At 45.7% G+C, this 15,498-nt stretch overlaps 1 protein-coding gene across 2 annotated transcripts in view; it reads right to left on the bottom strand.

The window, feature by feature from the left end:
• The window catches only part of FAM83A (family with sequence similarity 83 member A), a 91,602-nt gene that overhangs the window by 63,416 nt on the left and 12,688 nt on the right, over nt 1–15,498 (bottom strand). For both annotated transcript variants that reach the window (XM_063925082.1, XM_063925083.1), the window contains exons 2-3: nt 9,992–10,159; nt 7,894–8,018 (exon numbers count right to left, since the gene is read on the bottom strand). In XM_063925082.1, the coding sequence (XP_063781152.1) occupies nt 7,894–8,018; nt 9,992–10,159 (293 nt within the window). The remainder of the gene's footprint in view (nt 1–7,893; nt 8,019–9,991; nt 10,160–15,498) is intronic.

Genomic DNA, 15,498 nt, shown 5'->3' with positions numbered 1-15,498 from the left:
CCGGGCAGAAAACGGGGCGTGGCTTAATACAGGGGGCATGGTCAGTTACGCCCCCTGTACAGTAGTAGCGCCGCTTAAATGCTGTGCGGTGCGCGATGACGTCATCGCGCACCGCACAGCAAAAGGTCCTCTCCACGATGGGAAACTAGACGCTACGCGTCTAGTTCCCTTCGTGGAGAGGACCTTTGCTGTGCGGTGCGCGATGACGTCATCGCGCACCGCTCAGCAAAGGTCCTCTCCACGAAGGGAAACTAGACGCTACGCGTCTAGTTCCCTTCACAGGAGGCACAGACGGGGGACACAGCGGGCAGCGGAGGGCACAGCAGTGGCGGATCTTGCCATGGTGCTGTGCCCTCCGGATGGCGCCAGCGCCCTCTGGAAGGCGGCGCCCCGTTCAAAAGTCCTGCTTGCCCGTGGCAAGATCCGCAACTGTCTGCAGGACAGCCCTGTCACAATCACACGGACCACCTTCTCAAAGCCGAGGCTGAGTTTAACTGCCCCTAGCATGGTGGTAAAGGAAGTGGAAGAGGAAGCGCTGGAAAACTGTGCGGTGCAGTGAGGGCTAATGAAGCCTTCTGCGCCATCATAAGTAATAGTCTTACTCAATGCTGGCATTTGAACCCCGCGCCTGGGTTGGACTCTGGCTGGCTGGCTGGCAGTGGGGGAGGTAGGTTGCAGTGTGAGCAGGGGGCAGCTCCAGCCTCCCCATAGGTTACCACATGGACTTGCTGTTAGAGCCGCGGCGGGTCCTAGTGCCTGCCGGCACTTTTATCAAATCTGACTGAAGGAAATAGCAGTAGTGCTGCAGCTGTTCTCCTTTTGAAAAAAAGAAGAAATCAGAAATGACAGGGGGGGGGGGGCACGGGCCCGAGTGCTCTCCCCCTGAATCCGCCTATGGCTCTGGGCCCCATAGCAGCTGCACTGCCTGCACCTATGGTAGCTATGCCCCTGTATATAACAGATGTAACTGTGACATGGAAGGTGGCCCCTCTCAGGTCTGGTCCCCATAGCAGCTGCACTCCCTCCACCTATGGTAGCTATGCCCCTGTATATAACAGATGTAACTGTGACAGGGAAGGTGGCCTCACTCAGTTCTGGGCCCCATAGCAGCTGCACTCCCTGGACCTATGGTAACTACACCCTGTATATAATAACACATGTACTGTAACTGTGACAGGGAAGGTGGCCCCTTGTCAGCTCTGGGCAGGGGCGGACCCAGAAGAAGATGAAAGGTGGGGCACCATGATAGGGGAACGGTATTACAGTAGTTATATTTACATGCACCTAAAACACGCGTGCTCCCAGATAAGGGGTGTGGTATCACAGGGAGCGTGGCCTCACATAATATGCCAACAGGTAATGATTGGCTGTAGGAGTGCATCCTGGTTTATTGCCAATGTTTCACCCTGATGAAAAGGCTGATTGGGCCTTGAAATATTGGTCACCTATTCCATTAGTTATGGGAGCCTGGAAGGCACCCCAGTACAATATAATTATTATAGTTTTTAGTTGGTGGTGGCAGGTGCAGCATATCTTGTTCTGGGCACTGCACTGAGACTCAGACTACAGGACACAAATTGCCCATCTTTGATTAGCAGAAGCAGCCAGCTGGATCTCCAACAAGCAGCATAAGACATCTGCAGGCAGGGCCGGTTCAAGCCCGCTCTGCACCCCGGGCAGGAAACGGGGCGTGGCTTAATAAGGGGGCATGGTCAGTTACGCCCCCTGTACAGTAGTAGCGCCGCTTAAATGCTGAGCGGTGCGCGATGACGTCATTGCGCACCGCACAGCAAAAGGTCCTCTCCACGAAGGGAAACTAGACGCTACGCGTCTAGTTCCCTTCGTGGAGAGTACCTTTGCTGTGCGGTGCGTGATGACGTCATCGCGCACCGCTCAGCAAAGCTCCTCTCCACGAAGGGAAACTAGACACTACGCGTCTAGTTCCCTTCACAGGAGGCACAGACGGGGGACACAGCGGGCAGCGGAGGGCGCAGCGGAGGGCGCAGCGGAGGGCACAGCAGTAGCGGATTTTGCCATGGTGCGGCGCCCTCCGGAAGGCGGCACCCCGGGCAAAAGTCCTGCTTGCCCGTGGCAAGATCCGCTACTGTCTGCAGGACAGCCCTGTCACAATCACACGGACCACCTTCTCAAAGCCGAGGCTGAGTTTAACTGCCCCTAGCATTGTGGTAAAGGAAGTGGAAGCGCTGGAAAACTGTGCGGTGCAGTGAGGGCTAATGAAGCCTTCTGCGCCGTCATAAGTAATAGTCTTACTCAATGCTGGCATTTGAACCCCGCGCCTGGGTTGGACTCTGGCTGGCTGGCTGGCAGTGGGGGAGGTAGGTTGCAGTGTGAGCAGGGGGCAGCTCCAGCCTCCCCATAGGTTACCACATGGACTTGCTGTCAGAGCCGCGGCGGGTCCTAGTGCCTGCCGGCACTTTTATAAAATCTGACTGACGGAAATAGCAGTAGTGCTGCTGCTGTTCTCCTTTTGAAAAAAAAGAAGAAATCAGAAATGACAGAAGAGGGGGGGGGGGGGTGGCACGGGCCCGAGTGCTCTCCCCCTGGATCCGCCTATGGCTCTGGGCCCCATAGCAGCTGCACTGCCTGCACCTATGGTAGCTACACCCTGTATATAACACATATAACTGTGACAGGGAAGGTGGCCCTACTTAGCTCTGGGCCCCATAGCAGCTGCACTGGCCCTATTCAAAATCTGCACCTGCCATAGGTCAATTACAAGATTCGAATGTGCAAATGTTGGTGGTGTTGAAAAACGCACAGAGTGGTGTTTGAGCGCCTGAAGATGCACATGCAGAATCACAATGTCACAGTAGTCTATTTAAAGTGGAGAGAAAGTACCAGCCAATCAGCTCCTAACTGCCATGTTACAGGCTGTGTTTGAAAAATGGCAGTTAGGAGCTGATTGGCTGGTACGTTATCTCCGTCAACTTTATCTCTCTCCAAGGCTTAGTATATAGGCCCCACAGAAGCAATACTGCCATAAGACGCTCGTAGGGATGCTGCAGCGCACGACTTAGAATCAGATCTCAAATATTTTCTAGATAAACTAATCATTTAAAAAATAAAATTGAAAGACAAAACTGCCACTGTGCCCAGTGCCCACATTCTAGAGATGTGCACGGACGCCAATGTTTGGTTTTTTACAAAACTACCCTCACATGTTTTTGTTTTAGATCCAAAAAGAAGAAGCTAAAAACAGCTAAAAATCACAGAATTTAGCCCTGTCTTTGTTCCTACAGTATTATTAACCTCAATAAAATTAATTTCCAGTCATTTCCAGTCAATTTTGACCACCTCACAGCTCACATTATTGTTCACCAACATAGGCCAAAGGCTGGCTGGCTAAACGAAGCGACAGAGCAGCGGCACAAACACACGGCAGTTTAAAAGAATATAGCGTATCTATGAAACAGTGGGGCAGATGTATTAACCTGGAGAAGGCATAAGGAAGTGATAAACCAGTGATATGTGCAAGGTGATAAAGGCACCAGCCAATCAGCTCTAATATGTAAATTAACAGTTAGGATCTGATTGGCTTACCCATATCACTGGTTTATCACTTCCTTATGTCTTCTCCAGGTTAATATATCTGCCCCAGTGCCATACAGCAGTGGCAGACAGGATGGCAGTTTAATAAACTTTAGGAATGTTTTCAAAGGGAGTGGTCCCAGGGCAGTACAGGCAAATGGAGGTGAAGTATGTATTGACAGGAAGGTAAAGCATTAATTGATTTGATTGATTTAAATTGATTAATTGATTTGATTGATTTAAATTGATTAATTGATTGAAAAAAATTGATTACTGTAATTGATTAATTTAGAAAATGAAATACATTTTAAATCACAACTATCTGTTTTGCAACAACTTAGAAGAGAAGGGGCATAAAATAATACCATTATAATAGCCAAGGATTCTGGACTAATTTATTGATTCATTTTATTAATTTAGGATAAAATAAAATCACAATGTGTTTTGCTGTCAATGAGAAGAGAAAAGTCCTTAAAAGAGTACAATAGAAACGTATAGGGTAATTCAATTAAATGCGGGAGATTTAAAAAAAAACTTGTGGAGCAGGATTTTCCCTCAGTTGCTGAGTTTTGCTATTCAATTGCAGGAGAGAAAATGAGATGCTTTTCACGCACCTCCAGAGCGAGTAGGATTTTCCCCAAAATTTTGTTTTTAGGAAAAATTACCAGGACTTGTTCTGGCACCCTGGCGGCGCTGACCCCTTAAGGACTAATTAAGCAATTGGAAGCTTCCAATTAGCTTAATTAGTCAGTAATTACTCACTTCCAAAGTGGTGTCTTCTCCGTGAGTGTGTGTCTGACCCCCGTGTGTATGTGAACCCCCCAAGTGTGCCCCCCCCCGGTAGCTGCAGCAGGAAGAATTACATCTCCCAGCAACCCCCATCGCCTCCCAGAATCCCCCTCCCCGTGCAAAGATTACAGAGAGACCACTGTGAGCCATGGAGATCACGGAACTGGTGAATATCTTGTATTTTTCACACATCGCAGGGTTTTCAGCGCTGATCTCATATTATTAAATTAAAATAAAATTGTACTTTAAATCTGGAACATTTATGGATCCGGCCATGTATGGCCCCAACAGAATGTGATAACGGAATACTGACGGTGAGATATGTCATCTTGCCACCTCAAACTCAACATTTCCAAAACAGAATAAATTTTTCCCCGCCAGCCAAGAGTAGTTACCAACCTGATATCTCCATAACTGTTGACAATGCGACTATCCACCCTACCCCACAAGCTTACTGCCTAGGTGTCACCCTTGACTCTGAACTGTCCTTTGTTCCACACATTCAATCTGCCTCTAAATCATGTTACATGCACCTACTGTAAATGACATATCCAAAATACGCCCTTATCTTACACAATATAATTGCTAATCAGCACTCACATCTTCCACAATCAACAGTGACCTGCCATTTATGATGTGATTAATAAAGAAGAATTTGCCATTACTGTACTGGTGAGTGCTTCATTACTCTTATCTTACACAAGACACTGCAAAAACTCTAATCCATGCACTCATTATCTCCCGCATTGATTATTGTAATAGTCTCCTGACTGGTCTTCCCAAACATAGTCTCTCACCACTACAATCCATTCTGAATGCAGCTGCAAGGCTAATCTTGCTCGCTAGACGTTCATCGTCTGCAGATCCACTCTGTCAGTCCCTCCATTGGTTACCGGTATTTTACCGTAGTAAATATAAAATACTTTTACTTACATACAAGGCTATTAACCAAACTGCACCATCATACAGCTCTTCACTCATCTCAAAATATCTCCCAACCGACCTCTCCGCTCTGCACAAGATCTGCGTCTCTCATCCACACGTATTACTTGTTCCCACTCAAAATTACAGGAATGCCCTCCCATGCACAATAAGACTCACCTCTAGTCTCCAAACCTTTAAACGTTTCCTGAAAACTCACCTCTTCAGACAATCCTATCAAATTCCAGACCCACCCACATAACCTTCAGTGCTTCCCTATCTAATTACATCCTCTCTGTACAGTCCACATAACCTCACATATTTTGTCTTTCTTTACTCTCACACCCTCCTGACACTTGGCCAACATTGCTGGGTGATCATATCATACAACCCATTAAGAACCTAGCAATCTGGTGGACCATTATGCAATAGGTAGCATCTATCCTGGTGTATCAATGCCTATTTCCCTATAGATTGTAAGCTTGCGAGCAGGGCCTTCCTACCTGTATGTCTGTCTGTTTTTACCCTGTTTTGCTCTATTACTGTTGTTGTAATTGTAAAGCGCAACGGAATATGCTGCGCTATATAAGAAACTGTTAATAATAATAATAATAATAATAATAAAAAACCATTGATATCTATAATTCTTACCAAGATACAGCCAACATCTTTATACACTATTTCATCATCTCCCACCTTCACCACTGCAACCAGCTCCTATAGGGCATCCCCCTCACCTGCTACTTTGTGCCTACTCCCTACTTTTTGGTAGACCTCGACCTGGACCAAGTACCCACGGACATTTTGCCCTTGGACCCGCACAAGGAGAGTATTTACCTACCTTGTAAATTACAACATATCACCTACCGAGGAACAGCCAATTGCGGGCGCAGATTCGCCTAATTACCTCGAGAGACGCTGGTGGTAACTATCACTCATGGATATGATCCATATGTGCCTTTAGAGACTAAGGGGACTGTCTATCGGAACAGGTTAATTGAACTTTTCTTCCATTAAGAATATCCCAAATTGGGAGTAGCACTACTCACTTTTCAATTATTTTCAATTATTGCTTTTATCTGGCATGGGTTATTATTGTGCAATGCATACAGTTTTTATATCTTGCTCAATTTTTAATAAATTGTGATTTATTGTGACCTACCCCTTTATTTGTGACCTACAAGCGCTAACACTTTTTATGTACAATCCCCCTCACTCATCCCACCCACTTCAGTCCATACTAAAGGGCCCATTTGTCAAGTAATATTTGTGGCTATTTACCCGTTTCCAGGGGTTAGCTGCGAATATTAAGTATCATCTGCTGCGATCCCTTAATTTCCGCTTGCAGCTGCATCGAAACCTATGGGGGATGCGATGCTGCCCGATGCAAAATATCGGGAATGCGATGCATTCGCGATCTTGTTCCCCGCAGCTACCTCAATCTTTTGATTGCGGTAGTCCATTGTAGCCTATGGGCTAAGTATCGCAGAAAGTAGATCCAGCTGGGTTCCCAGGAAAACCTCCATTGGAAATTCCCCAGTGCATTGCGGTCCGCGCAGGACCCCCAGCCACCCGCCGGGACAGACCTGGAATGAAAGGTAAACAGAAGATATCCATGAATGGCCTAGATATAGTAATTCATTTATACGTCATTTCTCACCTACTTCTATAGAAATGAAGGTATAATGAATAGATGCCAAAGTATTTGTTATTAAACGGAGAAATTATTTAAAAAACGAAAGCAACAGAGAGGGCAGTGCAGGACACAACTGTGCATACACTACACACCTCTCCCCCGCAGCAGTAATCCATGCCTACACGGTCTAATTAATTATACATGTTTCCCAGTACCATATGCAGAATACACGGAGTTTATGTGTGCTATAGATTAGCTCCAGATTGCTCGGTGCCTTTGAAGTCTCTGTTCTCACATTTTAAAATGATGCTGTTTTCCTTGGGCAGTAAATAATTTTGCTATTTCCATAGATAGAATCGGAGATAAACAGGTCACTGCTGGATCTGATAATTATAGAGCGCTCTGTAACTAAAGTACAGTACTCGTTATTTAATATTCAGCTTTGGCAACAACAACAACTACTGTACATAATCTTTATACAAGTCTTCCTAAAAGTGAACTCTTTTATTTATATCCCCCCAAGTGATAAAGCAAATTATTTATTATTATATTTGACTACTGTTTTGTGGAGGAAATAATACATTTCCAAATGGCCGTCTGCAGGAGAATACGATTTTCCTATGCATAGTGAGTTTCTGCAGCCTCTAATACTAATCTGGGTTGGGTACAGGATCCCGACACTTACCATGTCAGCAGTCATACGACCGACAGCGGCATGCTGATGGTCAGGACCCCTACTTCCCTAACCCGAACCAGAGAGAGATACAGTGGAGAGAGTTAAAGGAGTAAATCTTAGAGAAAGATAAAGTGAGAGAGTGATAAAGAACCAACCAACCAGCTCCTAACTTCCATGTTACAGGTTGAGATAAAAAAAAAATGACAATTATAGGCTGATTGGTTGGCACTTTATCTCTCTCTAAGATTTGATACATTTCCCCCTATGACTCCTGCTAGAAGCACAAATATCTACAGTACATGAACAAAAACAAGTGGCCTACCTGTAGGATCCGGAGAGGACGCACCTCCAGTCGGATATAATGAACTTTTCATTAATTTGGCCAAAAAACTTCTTGCCGGATTTTGCGCAGTAAACTTCTCCCGTTACACTCCTGACACATATATTCTGGAAAATATCAGAAACAATGTCAGGATATGAAGGGTGGGATGAAAAAATATGAAAACCATATAATAAAACGCATAAATGATAGTGAAATGTGATCAGTGTCCTACTGTTCTTCCTGGCTACAGGATTACAACAATGAAATCTCAGGGAGACGTTTCTTTAAGAATAACGTAAGACATTTCTGGAGATGACCAAATTGTCTTTTTTTTTTTTTTTTTTTTTAAATCCACAATGTAACAAGATACAGTCAGACATTAGAGACTATTCTCCAAGACATATAGCAAAGTAAAATAAAATAAAATAAAATAAACAAAAGACAAAAAAAAAAAAAAGGAGAAAGAAAAAGGGGGGAAGGGTAAAGCAACAATAATTAGGGTACTCCCAAGACACAAATAACAAATAAGTACACCAGTAACATACTGCAACTGGTTACAAGTAGGTTTAAAAAAAAAAAAACAAGAGGCCTAATAACAGTAATACAACACAAACATAAATCAGAATTCAGGCCTAAACATGTAATAAGGGACATTTATCAAACTTGAAGTTAACTTAAGGTAATTCAAGGTAACTTATTTTAAGCACGCACTGTGTTTACAACCATTCTAGAATCTGCTCTATGATCGCTCCACCGAAACCTATTTATTAACGGGTTAGTGCTGTAGAAGTGTAGGACACTCCCGCTGTTTAAAAATCACAATGACGTTATACTATATTTTCTATAGCGGCAAAATTTGGAAACACGTCCGAACGCCAATGGTAAGCAATACGAGTTTTAGTGGCAAATAGAATATAGGGTTATAGAAGTCCCAGTTACTTTAGAGAGTAACCCAAAAACTTGATGCCACAACTATCTAAGCTTCGGGAAGGACCATCGCCAACCTGACCACAAATTTGTCAACACTGATTGGAAATAGAAGGCCATATTTTATGCAAACCATCAGGAGCAAAATATACCCGATGAATACTTTATAAAACTACTCGCGTGTAAGCCAAATCGTCTTTCTAATATTAATGTAAACACATAAATGACTTCCGTGAAATACAGAAACACTTGGAATGAAAGAGGTGGTCTAAAATTGTTAGTTCTCAGGACTTTTATGTAATGCTTTTTCTTTCTTTTTTTTCGGGGGGGGGGGGGCTGTCAATTTTAAAAACCACGACTGACAGCAATGCGGGAGTAGGCCTGAGGTGAGATGACATTAAGGGAGGGGATTACTTTGGGTTTCATAATTGATGACTGAGTCAGAGTCAAATGCAGTGTGTGTGTGTGTGTGTGTGTGTGTGTGTGTGTGTGTGTGTGTGTGGGGAGGGGATGGTCTTCCTGTTGCCCATAAATTCCTCTTCCCCACAGTTTGGCCAGCAGCCACTACACGCAGTATGAAGGGTGGAATGGAGCTACAGCATGTGCCCAGTGGCAGCAGATTGTCCTACCCAGTCTGCTGTGTGTGTGTGTCTGTGGATCTGCGTGCTCAATCATCGCACCAGAGAGAGAATCACTTAAGTGGCTTACCGTGATCACTGGGCCTGCATATGTCTGACGTACTGTATTAGATAAACTGCAGACTATAGCTTGTTACACACTAACTATACATCCTTCATGGGCTGGCGACGATCGCTCTAAAATCAAACATTTAGAAAAACCCCTCCAGAAATCCTGCGTATGCCCCTGAAGTCACGTGGAAAATGGGACATTCCCTGTAGGAGTGTAATGACAGATGAAGCAGGGTGACTGTGACAAAATAAGGATTACAGGACAGGCTGGAGATCAGAGATCTCAACTAGGTTTGCTTGGTGAGAGAGACAGTGGTGTTATGGGAAGTAACGTGTCTGCCATTTATAAAATGGCGCCTGGAAGGGGTTGTGACCCGAAGGACCAAGCTCTGCGCTTGCGGCTTTGTATTGGTCTGAGTTTACAAACAATAATACAGGAATAATAGATAAAACAGATGGAAGAGTTTGGTTGCACTGTGTACCTGGAAGTGGATGTCTTTCACCTGCAGTTTCTCACACATGTCCAAGAACCGCTGTATCTTGCTGGCGTCAAGCAGGAGGTAGACAAACACGTTCCTTTTATTAGCAGCTTCCAGCACATCGCAGAATATCTCAGCGTCTGTGAACTCGTCCATCATTATAGCCAGGACCTGGTCAGTATAAAGTTATGTGTGTTACACGTACAGCTTAGCAGTGTTCTGCTGGGCATCTGTCACCAGGGACACTTTCTGCCTACCTACCCCCTGACCCCAGCACCAGGCTCACCCAGAGTGCCAATCTCTATAGCAGTGTCCCTCCAGCCTAGGGGGGTGTCCAATTACCTGCGATAGTGTTGCAGATGTGAAAAAAACGGTTGTTTTTTTAGTTTTTTTTTATCACCCTATCCAGTTAGACCCCTTTGAAGAACACCCGTTTTTGGCGCGAAAATACAAAGCCATGGACCTATGTATTTTTGCGGCACATCGCGGGTCTAAGGGGTACTTAGCACGGATTGTGCCTCTCGTACCTGAGGCACATGAAGGATAATCCCTGATAAGATCCCAGTTTATTGGGGCTAATTGGATACCACCCTTAGTCTTCACAGAACCCTAACAGCATAGGCATTTCTATAATAGGTGCAGTTTGTGCGGTGCACACAGGCCCCTGGGTTTAGGGGGGACCCACACTGCACCCATATATTATATTATACTTATCCCTCTGGAGTCTCGCGATGGTGGCTCTGCACTGCGGACCGAAATCACTCGGAAAATGGCCGCCGCGGCCATTTATGAGTGATTTGCGCATGAACACGGGTGATGTCCCCGGGAACAAGGCGCAGACACCATGTTCCCGGAGACCTACACATGCGCAGTAGACTACTGCGGGCGGAGAAGAGGGGGCCTGCAATGGAGGCTGCACGCTGGTCCCCTCCTCTCTTAAAACGCCTCTGCGTGCATGTTTTCAAGGTAACCTCAAGAATAATTAGCTTCATTGACGGTTCTGTTCAGAATATACCAGAAAGGAGGATAAAGTGACTGTAAAATGGAGTGGTCTTCACTTTGCCGGCGGTCGGGCTCCCGGCGACCAGCATACCGGCACCGGAATCCCGACCACCAGCATACCGACAGTTCTTCTCCCTCTTGGGGGTCCACGACCCCCCTGGAGGGAAAATTGATAGCGTGGCGCAAGTAGCGCGCCACCATGCCCGCAGCGTGCCGAGCGCAGCGAGCCCGCAAGGGGCTAATTTGCGATTGCCCAGCTGTCGGTATGCCGGCGGTCGGGATTCCGGCGCCGGTATGCTGGTCGCCGGGAACCCGACCGCCGGCAACACATACTACACCCGTAAAATGAGCTCTAAATCTTCCGTGTGCAACTCTAACAATCCTGGGGTTAGTTATCCTTTACTATGTGATATTATATATTATTATTGTTATTATGTTTCATTCTGTTTTGTCATGACCGAGGAAACATAAAGTTTGCATATTAATGCCTGCATGTCATAAACCTGTTTTCCATCCCTATCAGCTGTAAACGCCGCCCTTCACATAGCGATCTGCTCTGATTTGTCCATGGACGATACATAAACACCTATTTTATACATACATTGGTTTCTGTGTTATTTCAGTGAACAGTTCATAGCAGAAGCATGATATAGATTATTATAACCAGGTTTGTTGCTCCAGATAATGACAATACACCTCTTGTTTTCAAGCTGTTAAATGAAATCAGTCATTTAAATAATTAATATTTACATTGATACTTTGCTGCTGTCACCATATAAATTGTTTATCTACTCTCTGGCGTTGTATATATACACAGAGATAATTCATTCTGACTAATTAGCCTTGCAGATGGATGTACTCAGTCAGCAGGGAGTGGGCACAGGGGAGGCCTTAGCACTTCGTACTGCAGTGTCAGTGACAGGATGCAGGTTACAGGGGTGCTGCTAGTGTAAGCATCAGTGTTCCCACCAGCTTATGTCATATCTATCACAACAGGCACTTTAATAATAGTCTTCTACATTATACTACCACTTATAGAACAATGGGATTTATTGTCAACTTATATAATAGATCAATGTCATAGAGAATGTAAAGTAAACGCCTGTGACTTCAGCTAAATGTATTTACTAAACTGTTGTGAATGATTGCACACCAGTGGAGTAACTATAAATTAGGCGCCCTCCCCCCCACCCAGAAAGTTTCCGAAGCCCCTGGGCCCTGCATGGTACCTGCTCGTTGTCAGGGGTTCTGCTCATTGTCAGGGGACCACCCCCCTGGCCGCCGTGGGTCTGTGGTCCCGCCGCACTAGCCCCCATTGAAAATGTCCTCTTCATTGTCAGGGGATCTGCTCATTGTCAGAGGATCCTGCCTCAAGCCGCCACTACGGTTCTGCGGTTCTGTCATGTCTTCCCCCATTAAAAATGTCCCCCCCCAAAATGCCCACCGCCTCTTCTAGCATCCTTAGTAACTGTCTTCTTTGAGGCAGCAGCCACTTTGGTTGGGACAATATCAGTGGGGCAGGCGAGACAGGACCGCAGACAAGAATCTCCAGGTCCAGACAGTGGCATTGCAATAGACCCACAGCCCCCCACTGCCCACAAGCCACCGAGCCTCCAAGCCACTGGGAGCTATTGATGTGCCACTGTTGCATACTCTTTGTACAGCACAGCGTAATATGAGTATATAATAATAAATGTAAAATAATAATGTAAGACCATAATTTGCAGTTAATAGGCTCATTTTAGGGAGGTATGAAGTCCATTCAGCCACTGGTGTGAAAATGGGGACAGGGATCTTTTCACTACATTGGCTCACTCAGATCCTCCATGTTTTATTGTTGATATTGTATACCCCAGATATCATTTTAGGGGAGATGTTTGATGTTTTTCACAGATTTGGAGATGCCAAATGTTTAGGCTAATTTCTACCAAAATATTAAAATGCAGTTTCAACTGGGCAAAGGTTTGCTGGGCAGAACATTTTACCCGTTTTCAAATCCTTAAGAGTCAAAACAATCCCTGCTTAGTGGGTGGCTGCAAATAACTGTCACAGTTTCCAGACCACCCAGAAAGTGCACAGGGAGAGTTCACCAACTGTCACATTTTCCATAGCACAATGGTGATGCATTGTAAATGGCAGGTGGACATTTTGCCACATAACTCTGAAGCAAAGCAACCAATTACAATGCCAATATAATTCTGCAAATCTATGGACCATGAGCTTTCATTTGGTATCTGATGTGCCCTGCTCAGTCAACGGCATAATAGAAATAAATAAGTCACTCATAAAAGTTGTCCCTCTGCTTTTAATATATACATAATAAAGCAAGCTTAGATGCCCCGTCACTCTCACAATTAATTAAGAACAGAGTTGAGGCTCGACAGAAGATATTTTAGGATAAATACTTATTTTTTTAATCCAAGTCTTGTGAGTTCTAGCAGTAGAATAGTAGTAACAAGTCGTTCTGCATAAGAATGGATATGTTAGAATTGGTTGAACAATTAGGAGGAAATTTCCAACGTGATTTACAATACAAAATCACCCCAGAGCTCATATTCTAGAAAAGGGCCTGATTCTGATTTGTAAGTAAAGCAAAAAAGGCAAGCGATTTGGCAAAACCATGTTGCACTGCATGTGGGGCAGATGTAACATGTGCAGAGAGAGTTAGATTTGGGTGGGGTGTGTCCAAACTGAAATCTAAATTGCAGTGTAAAAATAAAGCTGTCTCACTTTTGTGGGCTACATGCAGGGGCCTTTAAGAGAGGAGTAGACCGGTGTGCTTCCTCCTCCGTTCGGGCTTCCTCCTTTCTGCTGGCAGCGCTGAAGAGTCTGAGCACTAGAGGGCTCAGACTCTACTGCGCATGCGCAGATCACTGGGACAATGGTGCAGCTGCCATTTTCCCAGTGATTTCTCTACTGTGCATTCCCAGAACTCAGTGAAAATGGCTGCTGCTCCATTTTCATGGTGATTCCACAGCACTGCTGACATCGGTGCAGGACTTCGGAGGGTAAGTGTTAAAAAAATGGGTGCAACGTGTGCTGTGGGGACACCCCTCTGGACTCTGCACTGCACACACTGCACCCATTATAGATATGCCAGTGGCTAGATGCAAAAGCAGCTGGTATTTACCCTGCGCAGAAACAACATAAATATAAAGTCACTTGCTTATTTTGCCCCATGTGTGCTGATATGATTGCTGTTTGTAGGCATCGTGGAGCTAGAAACTGAACAAAACAGTTCCTAACTTGTTGCTGCACCTGACCCAAAAGTGCAGAGCAGACTTACATATTTTATAGACATGTCTTGGGCTTTGCTCACCCCTACATGCAATGGCTGGCCCCTCCTTCACGGCAGCCTACGATGTCATTGTCTATACACTAAGCCTACACAGGAATTTACTGCTCATTGGCTGGCAGCCTGCACCACACGGAGACAGTTACCTGTAAAGTGAAGAGTCTGACAGTGGCGGTGAATCACTCCGGCGATCCAACCAAACGGTGACAGGGAGCCCTCCTATACCCCTTTCAGATCGCAAGTGCCAGGTCCCACTCTGGAATTGGAAATGGGTCCTTTCCGGGTGGGACCCATCATTGGACCCTAACAGCTGGCTCCCTAACCCTGCAATATGCCGGGTCGGGTTGCCATAGTGGTGAGGAGGCGGAGCCGGCATCGGGGACGGGGACGGTGCTGGGAGATGAGCTCATCTCCGCGCCACCTCTCCCTATGTAGTGAACGGGTCCTGGGTTGCATCAACCCGGCAACCCGTTCACACTGCCCCTGATCTGGTATTCAACTCAGGAATAACCCTTCTTATAACTCGCGTTGAATTACCGGGTCAGGCGACACAGTATTTCTGAAGGGACCCTTTCACACCACACAGCAACCCGTGTCGACCCGGCAATATACCGGATCACTACCAGGTTATTTGTGCAATGTGAAAGGGGTGTTACTGAGAGAAGCTGTGGCTCAATTCACCCAAACCATACATGCCTCTTTCCCCGAAGACCACTCTAATTTTAGGGGGAGACGTATCAAACCTGAGTGGACAAGTGAAGAAGATGCCCATATCAACCAACCAATTTCTACCTATCATTTTATAGAATCATGTACTTAATAACTGATAGCTGGGATCTGATTGGTTGCTTCTCCACTTGTTCTCTTCTCCACTCTTCAGAAGCTCTGTCTTTCTCCGCCCGCGGGTCCCGTCTGTGTCTTCCTGGTTCTCACGTCACATGTGGTGTCACGTGAGCGGGATGTTCATGAACCAGAATGTGTAGAGTCCCCTTCTCCAGCCGGGGAGGGGGGTCTGTGAACAAATGATGTTGTTTTCTGTGTCAGGTATCCACATTATTCACAGACACCCCTCCCCTGCCGGAAAAGAGGACTCTACACATTCTGGTTCATGAACATCCCGCTCACGTGACACCACACGTGATGCGAGAACCAGGAAGCCACAGACGGGACCCGCTGGCAGCGGCTGGATCCGAATGGGGACCGGAAGAGACAG

The sequence above is a fragment of the Pseudophryne corroboree genome, chromosome 5 (assembly GCF_028390025.1).
Source record: "Pseudophryne corroboree isolate aPseCor3 chromosome 5, aPseCor3.hap2, whole genome shotgun sequence".
Classification (NCBI taxonomy): Eukaryota; Metazoa; Chordata; class Amphibia; order Anura; family Myobatrachidae; genus Pseudophryne; species Pseudophryne corroboree.
Note: the sequence above shows the minus strand (reverse complement) of the source record. Positions and strands in the feature narration are given on the sequence as shown.